This window comes from Apodemus sylvaticus, chromosome 5, assembly GCF_947179515.1.
Source record: "Apodemus sylvaticus chromosome 5, mApoSyl1.1, whole genome shotgun sequence".
Classification (NCBI taxonomy): Eukaryota; Metazoa; Chordata; class Mammalia; order Rodentia; family Muridae; genus Apodemus; species Apodemus sylvaticus.
In genome coordinates this window covers 3,178,323-3,198,509 of record NC_067476.1, presented here as the reverse complement: position 1 = coordinate 3,198,509, position 20,187 = coordinate 3,178,323, and the positions used below count along the sequence as shown (strand labels likewise).

Here is a 20,187-nt window from a genome sequence, read left to right as displayed (position 1 = left end):
AGACCATGGGAGGAGTGCTGCTTACCGGCTTGGCCATTGTGAGCCTGTTTTCTTACACTACTGAATTACTAGCACAGGGGAGGCTCTGCCCATTATAGATTGGACGCCCCTGCATTAGTCATTAATCAAGGAAATTCTCCACAACTGAAGTTCTCCTCTTCTCAGATGACCCTGCTTGCGTCAAGTTGACAAAAACAAAACAAAACAAAAAACCTTAAGCAGCATGTGTCCCATTTGTAATCCCATCCCTCTGAAGGTAGAGACAGAGTTCTCCATGAGAAAGCTGGATAGCTATACCAGCTGAGTTGGCAAAATCTGAGCCCAAGTGAAAGACTCTGTCTCAATATATAAGGTGGAGGGTGATCAAGGAAGAACCATGACATCAACTTCTGGCCTTCACATGCACATGCATACAAGGAGAGAGGGGGAGGGGGAGGGAGAGGGGAAAGAGGAAGGAAAGAGGGAGAGGGAGAAAGGGAGGGGAAGGAGAGAGAGAGAGAAAGAGAGAGAGAGAGAGGAGAAAGAAAAGAGAGAAACTGCATGTGAGCTTGCTTTACAAACCACACTTCCTTATAAATGCAAACATCATATGGCTATTTTATTCCACTAAAATCACTGCATTCAAAAATACAAGTGAGATAAATGATTTTAATTCAAAAAGTTCACTCCTTGTAAAAACCAACAGTAAATGCTTTGGATGAAAACATGGTAAGAAGTTCTGCATCTGATCCTTCTGTCGAGGGAAAACAGTCCAGGGAGGGCCGCTCAGTTTTCTTTTCAGTATTGCATTTTGTTAAGGGTGTCTCTGGTTACTTCTTCTTGTTGGAATCTGAGAGATCTTGAGAGAGTGCCAGAGCGATGTGTCTAAAACCCAGAAGTGTGAATACAGATAGTTACCACTTATATATTAGCTTACATATTATCATGAAGTATATAGCTAGAGGTCTCTTCATTAGTTTTGTGATGGTGTCATGATTTAATGACATGACCATGACAAAAAAGCCTAGTATACCACTACTGTTTCCCCCACAGCCTACACCAGCATTTAGATCATTGCATGAATTTGTTGGAGGGCACCAATTCATCTTGAGTCAAAAGTCCAATAACAGATTCTTTCTTTGTATTTTAGGATTAAGCTTTACTACACATTACCTCTTAATCTACTTTCTATCTCTGAAAATTGGGTATGTGTGTTTGCTTTTTTGTTGCTGGAATAAAACATTTATCAAAAACAACTTGGCAAGGAAATGTTTTATTTCAATTTATGCTTTCAGGTCCCAGGTAACAATTTATCACTGAGGGAAGTCAGTGCAAGAACTCCAGACAGGAACCTAGAGTCTAGAATGGAAGCAGAGACCCCAGAGGAATACTGATTTATATATGGGGTTTGCTCAGCTTGCCTTCTTATACCCTCTGGGACCACCCAGGCAAGTGTAGCATCAGCCACAGTGGCCTGGGCCCTCCCGTATCAATCACTAATCAAGAAAATAGCAGCATTTAGATCATTTAGACTTGCTGATAAGCCAATATAATGGAATTATTTTCTCAAATGAAATTTTTGCTCCTAGATGAGTCTAACTTTTAGGTTGACATGAGCAAAGTCTCCTCTCCTTGAAGGATGGAGCAGGGTAACAGTATCCATGTAAGAAGGAAGGGTGCGGCGAGCTAGAATGGTGGAAGCAAAGGCGAGGTTCTCTGCTTGGGAAGCAGGACCCATTACAAGACTGACCTTAATGCACCACAATCATCTCGAAGTCAGTGATGAAGGTTTTCCCCAGTTCTTGGGTCAGAATGAGTGGGCAGCTCCCTTTGGAGCAGACAGCGATGAACCAACCAGGGAAGGCTGCAGACTCAAATGTAGAGGTTGTACCACTCTTCTTGTGATAGAAGAGAGAGGCCTTTACAGGTTCCTTTTGGTGGTACATTTCCATTATGTTCCCTTTCTGGTGGGCGAGAAGGAGATTCCAGGATGAAATGTCACCATGGGAACTCTTGCTTTTTAACGTCAGGATTAAAGAAAGGGAGATCTTTTAAAATAGTCTGGAGACTTCTGTTTCTTATTAGAGAATCATGTACTCCAAATACATTTTAAGAGTATAGTAAAAACATTAGGACACAAAATTTCAATTTTGTTTGTGTTGTCAATATTTTGAGACAAATTTTCTCTGGGTAGCCTCAATGCTAAGGTTCTGGCAGGTGCCACCATGTCCAGCTGGTCCCCCACTCCCACCCCCTGCTCTGTAGATCAGAATAGCCTTGAACTCAGAGATCTGCCTGCCTCTGGCTCCCAGTTGCTGGGATTAAAGGCATACACCATCACTACTTGCCTCAGTCACTCTTAATGTTTTGAAAGAATAAATTGGCAGAGATTTTGGATATTATACACCATTGTTTTAGCAATTCACTTCCTGTTTCCTACAAATAAAGATGTTCAAAGAATGTTTACATATTAGCATAAATTTTGAGTAAAATACAATTGTCTTTGCAAAATTTCTTTAATCTTAGCAATATGCACATCTTTATTGTCAGGGGATGCCCTTTTATGTAGGTTGATCCCTGTATGCAGTATCCCTGCCCTTCACTCACTAGACAAAAGGCACATTCTTGCCTCAAATTGTAACCTCCTGTTCTAGTTAGGTTTTCATTGCTGTGAAGACACTCTATGACCACAGCAACTCTAATCAACAAGACCACACCTCCATTAATGTTATTCTCCATTATACCCAAAGTATCTTGACAAAGACAACTTATTTCCTAGTTGAAAATCACTCCATTTTTAGTCATAAAGCTGAGCATTTGTCTATGACTGCTTATTGAAAGGGTCAAAGTAATCATTATGGTTATAATGAAGAGTCATTAAGATGCCTATTGCAGAGATTTATATATTTTTTTCACAAAAAATTGTCAGTGAAATTTTGTCTAGAAGATAAACTCGTCCACTCTGTGACAGTTTAAATGTCCTTGGTTTTTTTAAACTGGCCAGTCAGCCTAGCTTAGTTGATGAGCTCCAGATTTGGTGAGAGGTCCTATCTTAAAAATAATGTGGAGGGGGGAGATGAAGGAAGATACGCAGTGTCAGTCTGACTTATATATACACGCACACATGCACACATGTGCACATAGACCTATGCTCACACATATGAACACACAGACACTCCAGAGTAACTCTAAAAATCTTCTTCCTCGACCAAACTTACTTTTGTAAAATAAAAGAAAATGTTATTTTGGAAAGCTGGTTTCAAAATACCCCTACATTTTTTCCTCATTCTTTCGTGATGTATGTACCCTTAAATCAGTGTAAGGATAATGTAGTAATTGCCTTTTAAAAGATTTGAGAGTTTTTGTTAAGTGGGTGCTTTGTGAAAAGGTAGGCTCCTCTTCCCTGGTCAGAAGAGAGTAGCTCCTCCTTTTCTAAACTCACCGCAAGTTGTAGTACAGGCCACTCCCCATTCTTTGTGCAGAACAGGCAGCTCTGAGGCTTTTTAACTCCCAGGTACATAGGATCCCCCCTGTTCTTCTCAAGAGTGTCCAGATATTGGCATGGGAGTAAGGTAACAGTGACTATGAATGCAAGGCAGAGAGCAGAGTTCAGTTCATGCTTCCAAAGCATCATCTCTAAACTCAACACAACAAAATAGAGACTGGAATCTTCTCACCCACCTTCCTGTCACCCACTGCACACCACCTGGCTCAGACAGGTCTGTTTCATGCATCTTAGTTGTGTGACTGACAACTTCTCAGGGATTCAAAAGTTCATCTCATAGGCTTTTCTCTTTTGTTTAACTCTTGGAAGCTTCACAGAAAAAAAAAAACAAAACTTCTACCATTTCCTCATCCTAACCCTCCACTCCTCTTAGGGTCACCTACCTCTCTTTTTCTTGACCCATCCTTTGGCTGTCCAAGACCATGACTGCCCTCCTTTATAAGCTATCCATGCAATTCTCCTCTTTAGATAAGGCCAGTTAACACACATTCAGTGAAATGAAAATCTGAGGACACACCCACAACATTAGCCAGAGGGGCTGCCATAAAGGGCCAGGGCTACTCACCTGGATCTGTTTGCTCTTTCCTTGGGACTGCAGTGAGGATATTGTTCTGAAGGACCCACACACGACTACTAAGATCCTGAATATGTCTAAACCAAGGTGTTAGTGCACTTAGTTCTGTAAGGAAAATAAATGCAGATTCTTAAGTAGGAAGGCACAGACTATCTCCCCTTTCCAATCTTTTTCTCCTATATAAAGATGATCTTTACCTTTATCCTTACTCATTATGTTGATGTTGTTTCTTAACTGCCAATCTGCAGACTGACCTTAGGGAAGACATAGAGTTAGTCCTAAGTCACTGTTTGACCCAGGTCAGAGGAGCTGGTGAGCAACTTAACTGTGACCCTTGGCAGACTCTCTAAGCCAAGTGTCACCAAGCTCCCATTATCTCCTTAGACTCAGCTTATTGTCCAAGAGAAGCAGCTACTAATTCCCATGTGGGCCTGAGGTATAAGGGGACAGAGAGCATCAAGGCCAGAGCCAAGCAGCAAGAGATTCCCAGCAGTGGCTGAGAGCCACAGGCTGCATTTCTAACCTGATTGCAGAGGAACGCGTCTGTACACTACAGAACTACAGCCACTGCTGTCTCAGCTTCTCTGACAAGCTCTACTAGGGTCCAGGCCTTTTATCCACAACATGTGGGAGGAGGTTATTCCTTAGTGGATCTACGACTGCTGGACACCCTAGATAATTGCTGGAGGGCTTGCTAAGCATCTTTTGGAATAAATCGTAATTATAGCCATGCTTGTGATTTAGAGCAACGTGGAAAGGGAAGGCTTGCTAAGCCTGTGAGAGCAGTAAGCAGGAAATAAGTCACAGATTTTAACATGATGGAGGAAAGAAACATTATGGGATTTCCCCAGGATGGATGACTGGACTAGATGACATAAAATGAAGAAGTAGAATATTGCTCCTACTAGTAGGAGCCTACAGGAAGTGCAAGGGTGGATGAGAAGACTATGTTCTAAGTCTTACGTTACTTTTAAACTGGTACAAGTCACCTGGGGCTGACTCCAGTAGATGCTCCACCTTCTCCCAGCCAATATGCATGTTGCTTCTCCATCAACAAATTTTAGCCAAAACAAAGCCAACTCCTGGACTTCCTGCCCACTTAAATCTCAGCAGATTTAAGTAATTATCTTGTTATAGGAAGAGGAAGCCTGATGGACTGCTCACATTTGGAGTACTCCCTTCTGATGCGTGTTAGGCACAGAACACACCCAAACAGCAATTACTAAGCAACATACAACGTGGCTGCATCTGAACTGAGCAAAAGCAGGAGTGAATGGCTATTTCCCTATTAAAGGGGAAAAAGGGGGAAGGTTAGGTTAAAATGGCCTAGAATGAGTAGGTAGGTTCTGGTTGGACTTGTTAGTTAGTGTAGCCAAATAGGAAATTTTGATAGCTGGATCTTGGTAGTCACGCCCAGGAAGGAATCAGGCATAATAAGGAAGTGGCCAACTAAGGGAATCCAATGCTTTAGCATGAGAGGGAAGCAGAAAGGGCAGCATCTGCAGGTGCATATTTGCCATGCTTGGGCCTAAATGTCAGATGGTCTATCAGTTGTCAGAGTGTCTATCATTAGATTTTTCTTAAAGGAAACTGAGGCAATGATTTTTATGTGCTCCTCCACTGCTGGTGGGAATGCTTTTCTCTATATCAGAGTTTATGGTCTGTCTCTGAAAGACCTGAAAACATGTCACTTTCATACCTTTTGGGTTCCATCTCAGGGACAAATACTACCAATGAGTTAAGGGACGTTTGGATAAGGTCCCAGCCTCCTAGTCCCCTGGCAGACAATTCTCAGGCTTCTCAGAGTGCCCTCAGTGGCTCCCAGCTGCAGTTACCTATAAAAGTAACTAGTATCTACTGAATTCCCTGTAGTCATCTCCTAAACAAGTTTCCTGCTCTAAAGACTACCTTAATAAGCCAGTAGTTCAATATTAAAAAGGAAGACATTTGCATCAAAATACTATGTATTCAAAGTAAAACTTTAGACATTTCTACTTATGCTAACAATTGATTATGATGTGTAGACTATTCATGTTGTATTGGCATCATTTGGCATCTGGTCAGAAATACAAAAACCCAGGCTCTACTCCAACCTACAGTATCAAAATCTGAAATAAAAGAACATTAAAACTTGATATACTGCTTCCAGTCACCATCTGCACCCAGGACCTAAGGCTGTTCCACAGCCCTCTGTACAAAGGTCCTGCCAGGAGGGAGCTGTTCTCCTAGGAGTGCTCTTGCCTCCTAGCTCAGAGGGGAGATCTCCACTCTCTCTCCAATAACTGCCTAAAGTGGGACCAGCCAGGAGCACACAGGGCACAAAAACAGTGGAGCACTTGGGACAGGATACTTCTGATCACCATCTGCACCTGGGAGCTAAGGCTGTTCCATAACCCTCTGTACACAGGTCCCATCAGGAGAGAGTTGGTTTCCAAGGAGGGCTGATACAGGTTTACAGACCCACAGGAGGGACAAGCTCTAGCCAGAGACAGCAAGAAATAACAAGATGGCAAAAGGAAAAGTGCAAGAATCCTACCAACAGAAACCAAGGTTATGTGGCATCATCAGAACCCAGTTCTCCCATCACAGCAAGTTGTGGATACCACAAAACACTGGAAAAGCAAGATTTGGATTTAAAATCACATGTCATGATGATGATAGAGGACTTTAAGAAGGACATAAATAACTCCCGTTTAAAAAAAAAAATAAAAGAGGAGGACACAGGTAAACAGGTAGAAGTCCTTAAAAAGGAAACACAAAAATCCCTTAAAGAATAACAAGAAAACATAACCAATCAGGTGAAGGAATTGAACAAAACTATCCAGGATCTAAAAATGGAAATAGAAACAAAGAAATCACAAAGGGAGACAACTCAGGAGATAGAAGACCTAGGAAAGAGATCAGGAATCACAGATGCAAGCATCACCAACAGAATACAAGAGATAGAAGAGAAAATCTCAGGTGCTGAAGATAGAATAGAAAACATTGACACCAAAGTCAAAGAAAATGCAAAATGCAAAAAGCTACCAACCCAAAACATCCAGGAAATCCAGGACACAATGAGAAAACCAAACCCAAGGATTATAGGTATAGAAGAGAGGATTATAGGTATAGAAGAGAAGATTATAGGTATAGAAGAGAGGCCCTTTCCACCTTAAATCCAAAACATCCAGGAAATCCAGGACACAATGAGAAGACCAAACCCAAGGATTATAGGTATAGAAGAGAGGATTATAGGTATAGAAGAGAGGCCCTTTCCACCTTAAAGGGCCAGTAAATGTCTTCAACAAAATTATAGAAGAAAATTTCCCTAACCTAAAGAAAGGGATGCCTATGAACATACAAGAAGCATACAGAACACCAAACAGACTAGACCAGAAAAGAAATTCCTCTCATCACAGAATAATCAAAACACCAAATGCACTAAACAAAGAAAGAATATTGAAAGCAGTAAGGGAAAAAGGTCAAGTAACTTATAAAGGCAGACCCTTCAGAATTACACCAGCCTTCTCACCAGAAACTATGAAAGCCAGAAGATCCTGGTCATACCCTAAGATATGACCATAAGACCCTAAGAGAACACAAATGTCAGCCCAGGTTACTATATCCAGCAAGCCTCTCAATTACCATAGATAGAGAAAATAAGATGACAAAAACAGATTTACACAATATCTTTCCACAAGTCTAGCCCTTCAAAAGATAATAAATGGAAAACTCCAACACAAGGACAAAAACTAAATCCTAGAAAAAGTAAGAAAATACTCTTCTTTTAACAAACTGAAAAGATAGCCACAGAAACATAATCCCACCTCGGACAACAAAAATAACAGGAAGCAACAATCACTTTTCCTTAATATCTCTTAATATGAATGCTATCAATTGCCCAATAAAAAAGACATAGACTCACAGAGAGGATATATAAACAGGATTCAACATTTTGTTACACATAGAAAAACCACCTCAGTGACAAAGACAGACATTAACTCAGAGTAAAAGGCTAAAAAACAATTCTCCAAGCAAATTTCCAAAGAAACAAGCTGGAGCAGCCATTCTAATATCTGATAAAATTGACTTTTAACCCAAAGTTAGCAAAAAAGATAAGGAAGGACACTTCATACCATCCAAAGGAAAAATCCACCAAGATGAACTCTCAATTCTGAACATCTATGCCCCAAATGCAAGGGCACCCACATTTGTAAAAGAATCTTTACTAAAGCTCAAAGCACACACTGCACCTTGCACAATAATAGTGGGAAACTTCAACGCCCCACTCTCATGAATGGACAGATCATGGAAACAGAAAATAAACAGAGACACAGTGAAACTAACAGACACTATGAACCAAATGTATTTAACAGTTATATATAGAACATTTTATCCTGAATCAAAAAAATATATACCCTTCTTCTCAGCACCTCATGGTACCGGCTCCAAAATTGACCATATAATTGGTCACAAAACAGCCATCAACAGATACAAGAAGAGTGAAATAATCCCATGCATCCTATCAGATCACCAGGGACTAAGGCTGATCTTCAACAACAACATACACAATAGAAAGCTCACATACTTGGAAGCTGAACAACACTCTACTCAATGATAACTTGGTCAAGGGAGAAATAAAGAAATTAAAGACATTTTAGAGTTCAATGAAAATGAAGCCACAACATATCTAAACTTATGGGACACAATGAAAGCAGTGCTAAGAGGAAAACTCATAGCTCTGAGTGCCTCCAAAAAGAAACTGGAGAGAGTATATACTAGCAGCTTGACAGCACACCTGAAAGCTCTAGAACAAAAAGAAATGAATACACTCAAGAGGAGTAGATATCAGGAAATAATCAAACTCAGGGCTGAAATCAACCAAGTAGAAACAAAAAGAACTATGCAAATAATTAACCAAATCAGGATCTGGTTCTTTGAGAAAATCAATAAGATAGATAAACCCTTAGCCAGACTAACCAGAGGGCACAGAGAGTATCCAAATCAACAAAATCATAAATGAAAAGGGAGATATAACAACAGAAACAGGAAATTAAAAACTCATCAGATCTTACTACAAAAGCTGGAACAAAACTGGAAAATCTGGAGGAAATGGATAATCTTCTAGACAGATACCAAGTACCAAAGTTCAATTAGGATCAAATAAATGATCTAAACAGTCCCATAACCCCTACATAAATAAAGGCAATCATTAATGGTTTCACAACACCCACCGCCCCCAAAAAAGCCCAGGACCAAATGGGTTTAGTGCAAAGTTCTATTAGACATTCAAAGAAGACCTGATACCAATACTCTTCAAACTTCTCCACAGAATAGAAATGTAGGAACCCCACCCAATTAATTATATGAAGCCACAGTTGTGCTTATACCTCACAAAGCCCCCCAAAAGAAAGAGAACTTCAGACCAATTTCCCTTATGAATATCAATGCAAAAATACTTAATGAAATTCTTTCCAAGTGAATCCAAGAACACATCAAAATGAAAATCCATCACCATCACGTAGGCTTCATCCCAAGAATGAATAGTTCAATATACGAAAATCCATCAACATATGAGCAAACTCAAAGAAAGAAAAACCCACACAATCATTTCATTAGATGCTGACAAAGCACTTGACAAAATTCAACACACCTTCATCATAAAAGTCCTGGAAAAACCAGGAATTCAAGGCCCATACCTAAACATGGTAAAAGCAATATACAGCAAACCAGTAGCCAATATCAGATTAAATGGAGAGAAACCTGAAACAATCCCACTAAAAATCAGGTACTATACAAGGCTGCTCACTCTCTCCGTACCTATTCCATATAGTACTGAAAGTCCTAGCCAGAGCAATTGGAAAACAAAAGAAGGTCAAAGGGATAAAAATTGGAAAGGAAGAAGTCAAAATATCGCTATTAGCAGATGATATGATAGTATACTTAAGTGACCCCAAAAATCCCAACAGAGACCTCCTACAGCTAATAAATAACTTCAGCAAAAACAGCTGAATATAAAATTAACTCAAACAAATCAGTGGCCATCCTCTACTCAAAGGATAAACAGGCTGAGAAAGAAATTAGGAAAACAACTCCCTTCACAATAGTCACAAAAAATATAAAATACCTTGGGGTGACCCTAATTAAGCATGTGAAAGATCTGTATGGTAAGAACTTAAAGTCTCAGAAAAAAGAATCGAAGATCTCAGAAGATGGAAAGCTCTCCCATGCTCATGGATTGGCAGGATTAATATAATAAAAATGGCCATCTTGCAGAGAGCAATCTACAGATTCAATGCAATCCCCATCAAAATTCCAACTCAATTCTTCACAGAGCTAGAAAGAGCAATCTGTAAATTCATTTGGAATAATAAAAAACCCAGGATAGCAAAAACTATTCTCTACAATAAAAGAACTTCTGGGGAATCAGTATCCAGGACCTTAAGCACTACAGAGCAATAGTGATAAAAACTGCATGGTATTGGTACAGTGACAGGCCGGTAGATCAATGGAATAGAATTGAGAACCAAGAAATGAACCCACACACTTGTGGTCAGTTGATATTTGACAAAGGAGCTAAAACCATCCAGTGGAAAAAAGACAGCATTTTTGACAAATGGGGCTGGGTCAACCGGAGGTTAGCACGCAGAATGCACATTGACCCATTCTTATCTCCCTGTACAAAACTCAAGTTCAAGTGGAACAAGGACCTCCACATAAAACCAGATACACTGAAAATAATAGAAGAAACTGATAGGAGGTAATGTGGGGTAGAGCATGGGCACAGGTGAAACATTCCTGAACAGAACACCAATAGATTATGCTCAAAGATCAAGAATTGACAAATGGGACCTCATAAAATTACAAAGTTTCTGTAAGGCAAAGGACACCGTCAATAGGACAAAACAGCAGCCAACAAATTGGGAAAAGATCTTTACCAACCCTACATCCAACAGAGGGCTAATATCCAATATATAAAAAGAATTCAAGAAGCTAGACTCCAGAGAACCAAATAACCCTATTAAAAATGGGATACAGAGCTAAACAAAGAATTTTTAACTGAGGAATATTGAATGGCTGAGAAGCACCTAAAGAAATGTTCAGCATCCTTAGTTATCGGGGGAAATGCAAATCAAAACAACTCTGAGGTTCCACCTCACACCAGTCAGAATGACTAAGATCAAAAACTCAGGGGACAGCAGATGCTGGAGAGGATGTGGAAAAAGAGGAACACTCCTACATTGCTAGTGGGATTACAAGCTGGTCAAACTACTCTGGAAGTCAGTTTGGCAGTTCCTCAGATAATTGGATATAGCACTACCTGAGGACCCAGCTATACCACTCCTGGTCATATACCCAGAAGATGTTCCAACATGTAATAAGGACACATGCTCCACTATGTTCATAGCAGCCTTATTTATAATAGCCAGAACCTGGAAAGAACCCAGAAGTCCCTCAACAGAGGAATGGACATAGAAAATGTGGTACATTTACACAATGGAGTACAACTCAGCTATTAAAAACAATGAATTCATGAAATTCTTAGTCAAATGGATGGAGCTAGAAAATATCATCCTGAGTGAGGTAACACAATCACAAAGAACACACATGGTATGCACTCCCTGATAAGTGGATATTAGCCCAGACACTTGAAATACTCAATATACAATTCACAGACCACATAAAGTTCAAGAAGAAGGAAGACCAAAGTGTAGATCCCCCTTCTTAGAAGGGGGATCAAAATACCCCCACATGGCTCACAGACAACCAATAGACTGAGGATAAGATCCCTAGTGGAGGAGCTAGAGAAAGGACCGAAAGAACTGAAGAGGTTTGCAGGTCCATAGGAGGAACAATTATATGTACCAACCAGTAACCCCAGAGTTCCTAGGAACTAAACCACCAACCAAAGAGTACACACGGAGGAACCCATGGCTCCAGCTACATATGTAGCAAAGAATGGTCTCTTCAGACATCGATGGGAGCAGAGGCTATTGGTCCTGTGAAGGACTGATGCCCCAGTGTAGGGGAAAGCCAGGTCAGGAAAGTAGGGAGGGGGGTTGGTAAGTATGGGGAAGGGAAGGGGATAGGGTTTTTCTGAGGAGTAACAAGGAAATGGGATTACGTTTGAAATGTAAATAAAGCAAATATCTAATAAAAAAGAAAAGAAAAAAAAACTTGTGGAATCACCATCCCTGACCTGTACTACAGAGCAATTAAAAAACTGTACAGAGTAATTAAAAACTGTATGGCATTGGTACAGTAACAGGCAGGTAGAACAGTGGAATAGAACTGAAGACCCTGAAGTGTACCCACACACCTATGGTAACTTGATCTTTGACAAAGGAGCTAAAACCATCCAGTGGGAAAAAGACAGCATTTTCGTTTTCTTCCTTCCTTCCTTCCTTCCTTCCTTCCTTCCTTCCTTCCTTCCTTCCTTCCTTCCTTCCTTCCTTCCTTCCTTCCTTCCTTCCTTCCTTCCTTCCTTCCTTCCTTCCTGTCTTTCTTTCTTTCTTTTTGAGTGAGTGAAGTAAAGAAAACAATTCTTTAATTTGAAAAGTAGAAATTTTGATAAATGATTAAACAGAAAGGTGGTGTGTGGTAGACCTTCATAACGGAGACTTCTGGAGATCATGAGAAGCATAAAGAGCTTGTGGTAGGAATGACTGCAAAAATGCAAAAAAAAAAAAAAAATTAGTTACCAGTTATTTTTTTCTCCATTTGACCTAAGAAAAAAAATTCCCACTGGTGACTGAACAATTGTGTAAACTATATAAGCTTCTAAATGAAATTAATACCTTTAATATTTTTAGTTTTCTACTTTATAGAGGAGGTATTTTTTTTTCTGGATCACTTTTACACAATATAGGAAGGCACATACTGATATCTGACTTGGACAACAGTTTTAGGTCAGCATTTTAGAGTAGAAATCTGAGCATATGTGAAATAAAGGTCCAAGGGTCAATCATTTATAAAGTATAAATGTGTGTATGTGTGTGTATGTGTGTGCGTATACTTTCTTTTATTTATTTACTTTCTTTTTTATTAGCTGTTTTCTTTTTTTATTGTTCTGATACTATCTGATTGTATTACCTGTTTTTTTAAATTTATTTTCTACATTCTTTGTTTCCATTCCAAATGATTTCCTCTTTACCCATTCCTCCCTCCCCATAAGTCCCATAAGCCCTCTCCCCTCTGCCCATTCCCCAATCAATCCCCTCCCACTTCTCTGTCCTAGATGCTCCTTCAAGCCTTTTCAGGACCAGGGCTCTCTCCTTTCTTTTTCTTGGGAATGATTTGATATGTTAATTGTGTCTTGGGTATTCAGAGCTTCTGGGCTAATATTCACTTATCAGTGACTGCATTCCATGTGTGTTCTTTTGTGTTTGGGTTACCTAACTTAGGATGATATTTTTCAGTTCCAACCATTTGTCTAAGAATTTCATGAATTCATTGTTTTTGATTGCTGAGTAGTATTCCATTGTGTAAATATACCACATTTTCTGTATCCATTCCTCCATTGAGGGACATCTTGGTTCTTTCCAGCTTCTGGCTATTATAAATAAGGCTGCTGTGAACATAGTGGAGCATGTGTCCTTATTGCATTCTGGGGAATCCTCTTGGTATATGCCCAGGAGTGGTATAGTGGAGTCCTCTGGAAGTGTCATGCCCAGATTTCTGAGGAACCACCAGACTGATTTCCAGAGTGGTTGTACCAGCTTGCAATCCCACCAGCAGTGGAAGAGTGTTCCTCTTTCTCAACATCCTTGCCAGCACCTGTTTTCTCCTGACTTTTTGATCTTAGTCATTCTGACTAGTGTGAGGTGAAATCTCAGGGTTGTTTTGATTTGCATTTTCCTAATGACTAATGATGTGATCATTTCTTAAGGTGTTTCTCAGCCATTTGAAATTCTTCAGGTTAAAATTCTTTTGCCATTTTGTCCTTTTGACAGTGTCCTTTGCCTTACAGAAACTTTGTAATTTTATGAGGTCCCATTTGTCAATTCTTGATTTTAGAGCACAAGCTATTGGTGTTCTGTTCAGGAACTTTTCCCCTGTGCCCATGTCCCCAAAGCTCTTCCCCAGTTTCTTTTCTATTAGTTTCGGTGTGTCTGGTTTTATGTGGAGGTTCTTGATCCACTTGGACTTGAGTTTAGTACAAGGAGGTAAGAATGTATCAATTTGCATTCTTTTGTGTGCTCGCCTCCAGTTGAAGCAGCACCATTTGTTGAAGAGGCTATCTGTTTCCCACTGAATGGTTGTAGCTCCTTTATTAAAGATCAAGTGACCATAATTCTGTGGGTTCATTTCCGGGTCTTCAATTCTATTCCATTGACTTGCCTGTCACTGTATCAATAAGAATGGATCAATTTGCATTCTTCTGCATGCTGACTTCCTATTGAACCAGGACCATTTGTTGAAAAGGCTATCTTTTTTTCCCACTGGATGGATTTAGCTCCTTTGTTGAAGATCAAGTGACCATAGGTGTGTGGATTAATTTCTTCAATTCTGTTCCATTGATCTACCTGCCTGTCACTGTACAAATACCATGCAGTTTTTAACACTATTGCTCTGTAGTACTTCTTGAGGTCTGGAATCCTGATTCCCCCAGAAGTTCTTTTATTGTTGAGAAGTTTTAGCTATCCTGGGTTTTTTGTTATTCCAGATGAAACTGAGAATTGTTCTTTCTAACTCTATGAAGAACTGAGTTGGGATTTTGATGGGAATTGCATTGAATCTGTATATTGCTTTTGGTAAGATGGCCATTTTTACTGTATTAATCCTGCCAATCCACAAGCATGGAAGATTTTTCCATTTTCTGAGATCTTCGATTTCCTTCTTCAGAGACCTGAAGGTCTTGTCATACAGATCTTTTACTTGTTTGGTTAGAGTCACACCAAGATATTTTATATTGTTTGTGGCTATTGTGAAGGGTGTCATTTCCCTAATTTCTTTCTCAGCATGCTTATCCTTTGAGTATAGGAAGGCTACTGATTTGCTTGAGTTGATTTTATAACCTGCCACTTTGCTGAAGTTGTTTATCAGTTGTAGGAGTTCTCTGGTGGAGTTTTTTGGGTCACTTAAGTTTATTATCATATCATCTGGGAATAGTGATAGTTTGACTTCTTCCTTTCCAATTTGTATTCCTTTGGCCTCCTTATGTTGTTTAATTGCTCTAGCTAGAACTTCAAGTACTGTATTGAAAAGATATGGAGAGAGTGGGCAGCCTTGTTTAGTCCCTGATTTTAGTGAGATTGCTTCAAGTTTCTCTCCATTTAGTTTGATGTTGGCTAATGGTTTGCTGTATATTTGATTTTATTATTTTTAGGTATGGGCCTTGAATTCCTGTTCTTTCCAAGACTTTTAGTGTGAAAGGATGCTGAATTTTGTCAAATGTTTTTTCAGCATCTAATTAAATGACCATGTGGTTTTTTTTCTTTGAGTTTGTTTATGTAGTTGATTGTATTGATGGATTTCCGTATATTGAACCATCCTTGCATCCCTGGGATGAAGCCTACTTGGTCATGGTGAATGATCATTTTGATGTGTTCTTGGATTCAGTTGGCAAGAATTTTATTGCGTATTTTTGCATTGATATTCATTAGGGAAATTGGTCTGAAGTTCTCTTTGTTGGATCTTTGTGTGATTTTGGTATCAGTGTAACTGTGGCTTCATAGAGCATATTGGGTAGTGTTCCTTCTGTTTTTATTTTGTGAAATAGGTTCCTGCTCATCAAACCACCCACTTCAGCTTCCCTGTCCTGCCATTCCCTTATACTTGGGCATTGAGCCTTCTCAGGACCAAAAAACCCAGGATAGCTAAAACTATTCTCAACAGTAAAAGAACTTCTGTGGGAATTAGTATCCCTGACTTCAAGCAGTATTATAGAGCAATTGTGTTAAAACTGCATGGTATTGATACAGTGACAGGCAAGTCAATGGAATAGAATTGAAGACCTGGAAATGAACCCACAGAATTATGGTCACTTGATCTTTAATAAAGGAGCTACAACCATTCAGTGGAAAACAGATAACCTCTTCAACAAATGGTGCTGCTTCAACTGGAGGTCAGCATACAAAAGAATGCAAATTGATACATTCTTATCTCCTTGTACTAAACTCAAGTCCAAGTGGATCAAGGACCCCCATATAAAACCAGACACACTGAAACTAATAGAAAAGAAACTGGGGAAGAGCTTTGAGGACATGGGCACAGGGGAAAAGTTCCTGAACAGAACACCAATAGCTTATGCTCTAAGATCAAAAATTAACAAATGGGACCTCATAAAACTACTAAGTTTCTGTAAGGCAAAGGACATTGTCAAAAGGACAAAATGGCAACCAACAAATTGGGAAAAGATCTTTACCAAAACTACATCCGACAGAGTGCTTATATCCAAGATATACAAAGAACTCAAGAAGGTAGACTCCAGAAAGCCAAATATCACCCTTAAAAATGGGGTACAGAGCTAAACAAAGAATTTTCACCTGAGGAATATTGAATGGCTGAGAAGCACCTAAAGAAATGTCCAATATCTTTAGTCATCAGGGAAATGTAAATCAAAACAACCTTGAGATTTCACCTCACGCCAGTCAGAATAGCTAAGATCAAAAAGTCAGGAGAAAACGGGTGCTGGCGAGGATGTGGAGAAAGAGGAACACTCCTCCACTGCTGGTGGTGTTGCAAATTGGTACAATCACTCTGGAAATCAGTCTGGTGGTTCCTCAGAAAACTGGGCTCGTCACTTCTGGAGGACCCTACTATACCACTCCTGGGCATATACCCAGAGGATTCTCCAGCATGTAATAAGGATATATGCTCCACTATGTTCATAGCAGCCCTATTTATAATAGCCAGAAGCTGGAAAGAACCCAGGTATCCCTCAACAGAAGAATGAATGCAAAAAATGTGGTATATATACACAATGGAGTACTATTCAGCCATTAGAAACAATGAATTCATGAAATTCTTAGACAAATGGATGGAACTGAAGAACATTATCCTAAGTGTTGTAACCCAGTCTCAAAAGAACACTCATGGTATGCACTCACTGATAAATGTATATTAAGTCAGAAGCTTGGAATACCAAGACACAATGCACATATCAAGTGATGCCCAAGAAGAAGAAGGAAGGAATGGCCCCGGGTCCTGGAAAAGCTCAGTGCAGCAGTGTCAGGGGAATACCAGGAGAGGGAAGTGGGAAGGGGTAGATTGTGGAACAGGGGGAGGGAAGAGGGCTTATGGGACTTTCGGGCAGGGGGGCATCCAGGGAAGGGAAACTCACTTGAAATGTAAATAAAGAATATAGTGAATAAAAAAATAAAATAATAATAATAAAAAACAAAACAAAACAAGAAAACAGATTCTTTTTACATACACTGTACCTTGGTTACAATTCCCCCTTCCTCTACTACTTCTAGCTCCTCCCTTCCTCCCCATCTAGATTCACTCCATGTCTCTCATTAGGAAAGGAGAGGCTTCTAAGAGATAATAGCAAAACATAACAAAACAAAATACAAGATAAAACAAAAAACATTACATCAAAGTTGGGCAAGATAAATTAAAAGAAGGAAAAGAGCCCCAAGAGAAGGGACAAGAGTTATAAATACACTTGTTCACATGTACAGGAGTCTACTAGATACAGAAGCATCAAAATTATCTTTGTATCTTTATTTTTAAGTTCTTATTTATTCACTTTACATCCTGCTCACTGACTCCCTCCAGGTCATCTCCTTTTGCAATCCTTCCTCCACACCCCTTCTCCTCTGAGAGGGTGGGAGTCTCCTGCATTCCTTGTATCTTAACAGATCATAGTTCAATAAAACTGGAATTTAATTGTAATAAAAGCTACCAATGAATATGCAGGCTAAACACTGCACTTTGATTGCACAGTGATGAGTCATTGAAGAAATCAGAGAAGAAATTTAATTTTCCAGAATACAATTAAGGGAGGATGGGATATTGTCTTTCAGGATGTAAAACATGAAGTTCCTTATTTCATACTTCTGTCTACTCCCTCCTAGGCTTTTCTTAAATATTTCTCCCACTGAGTCTTTTGGCATCTTCTCCTCAAAACACCTTAGCTTACATGAATGAATTCTGAGAAAGTGAAACTGTAGATGAATGCATACTTTATGATCTCATCTCCATAAAAAGTTGCAGGCTAAAGAATACTTTTTAAAGGGACCCATAAGTGCCACAATATTATAATGAAGTCCAAAGGAACAGCTGCCATTACATTTAGGGTGGCATGCAAGAAATTCAGGAAGGAGATGGAAAAGAAGAGGAGGAAGAGGAGAGGAAGAAGGGGAGAAGGAGAAGAGGCAAAAGAGGAGAAGAAGAGGAAGAAGAGGAGAGGATCAAGAAGAGAAGGAAGAAAAAGAGGAGGAAGAAGAGAAGGAAGAGGAGGAAGAAAGGAGAAGAGGAAAAAGTGGAGGAGGAAGAGGAAGAAGAAAAGAAAATGCGTGTCTGTGTGTATGTGTGTGTGTGTCTCTCTGTGTGTGTGTGTGTGTGTGTGTGTGTGTGTGTATGTTTCTCTGTGTGTGTATGTGTGTCTGTGGGTGAAGAGAGACCTCTTAGGTACAGATGCATGAAGTTCAGGAAGGAGATGGAAAAGAAGATTGGCAAATGAAGCTTGCAAAGGTCTGTTTCTTTTTAAGTGAGGTGATGAGACCTTGGATATATTTGCTATAAGTAAACCTTCAAATGTTCTCAATGCTTATTTTGAACCAAAGGGCTAAAAAGCAGGTTCTGAAGAGATTTCTTGATGGTTCAAGAAATAATAGACTTACCACAGCAATAACAATCATTCATTGTTTTCCACAACTTCTGTCCTCTAGAAAGGATTCTTTGTTAAATATATATGTAATTCAAAATAAAATAAAATGCCATTTAAAAGGCAGATCACTATATCAAGTGGTGTAAATAAAATAGACCTATCTCATATAGTAATTGTATTAATCTTTTTCTTTTCCAAGATAACAGTCTTTATTCCAATAAAGGACTGCCTTACTTTCTCTTTAGCCTCTCCGCTTCTCTGCTTCAGTCTCTGACCCCAGCCCTCTACACACACACACACAGACACAGGCACACAAACACACACACACACACACACACACTCACACACACTCATACACACACTCACACACACTCATACACACACACTCACACACACACACACACTTACTTTTCTTCTTCACTTTTTCCTCTTCACTCTTCCCTTGCCTTCTTCCTCTTCTTTTTCTTCTTCCTCTTCTTCTTCCTCTTCTCTTCTTTCTCCTCTTATTCTGCTTTTTCTTCCTCTTCTCCTCTTCTTCCCTTTCCTCTTCCTTCTCTTCTTTTTCTTCTTACTCTCCTCCTCTTCCTTCTTCTTCTTGAGTGCATGTCCTACCACCCAGAATTTTTGCTTATTCTTCTATAGAGTTCATTATCCTCTCACAAATTTTCCTCATCACCAAAATCTCTTTAATTAATTCAGTGAGTCAAGCTCACTGTCTACATGGCTCACGTATTTCTGCTGAGCCTGTGATGCTGGGTAAAGCCTCTCAAAGAACAACCATGCCAGACTCTTGTCTGCAAGCAGAACAGTAGCATCAGGGACTGGGGCTTGTCCATGGGTCTCAAGTTGTCAGTGGGCCAGTTATTTGTTGGCCATTTCCACAGTTTCTGCTCCAGCCTCCTGTCCCTGAATTCCTTGTAGGAAGGATAAATGTTGGGTTGAAATTTGTGGATGGGTTGGTCTCCTTATAGCTTTACTGGGGTTTCTGTCTGGCTATAGGAGGTGGCCTCTTCAGGTTCTATATCCCCAATGCTCAGCTCACTTTTAAATCACTCAAGAGGCAAAAGCCTTAGAGAAGAAAATATAAATATTGGCAAGAAACACACATTTTAAGATAACATTTTATTTCTACAGAAGCACATATATAATCTTAACTATGATTAATTGGAGTACATCTATGTAGAAAATTATAAGATCTAGAAAAACATTAGTCAATCAGAAATCTTTGGGGAACATGTTGCAATGTCTAGGAAGGGGTTTTAATTTACTAGGTGTGGGGTTTCTAAAGGCTTAGTACATACCCCTGTAATTCTGATGTTGTTTTAAGTGTGAGAAATGCAGTGAAATAAGTACATTTCATTATAAATT

General features: G+C 39.5%; 1 protein-coding gene across 1 annotated transcript; it reads right to left on the bottom strand.

Moving 5' to 3' along the window:
* Window positions 1–1,730: 1,730 nt before the first annotated feature.
* On the bottom strand, window positions 1,731–4,271 carry Il36a (interleukin 36 alpha). The gene is made up of 4 exons (XM_052181026.1): window positions 4,256–4,271; window positions 4,050–4,163; window positions 3,422–3,561; window positions 1,731–1,943 (listed from the first exon to the last, which is right to left on the bottom strand). The coding sequence occupies exons 1-4, from the start codon at window positions 4,269–4,271 to the stop codon at window positions 1,731–1,733; spliced, it is 483 nt and encodes a 160-aa protein (XP_052036986.1).
* Between the last annotated feature and the right edge of the window lie 15,916 nt (window positions 4,272–20,187).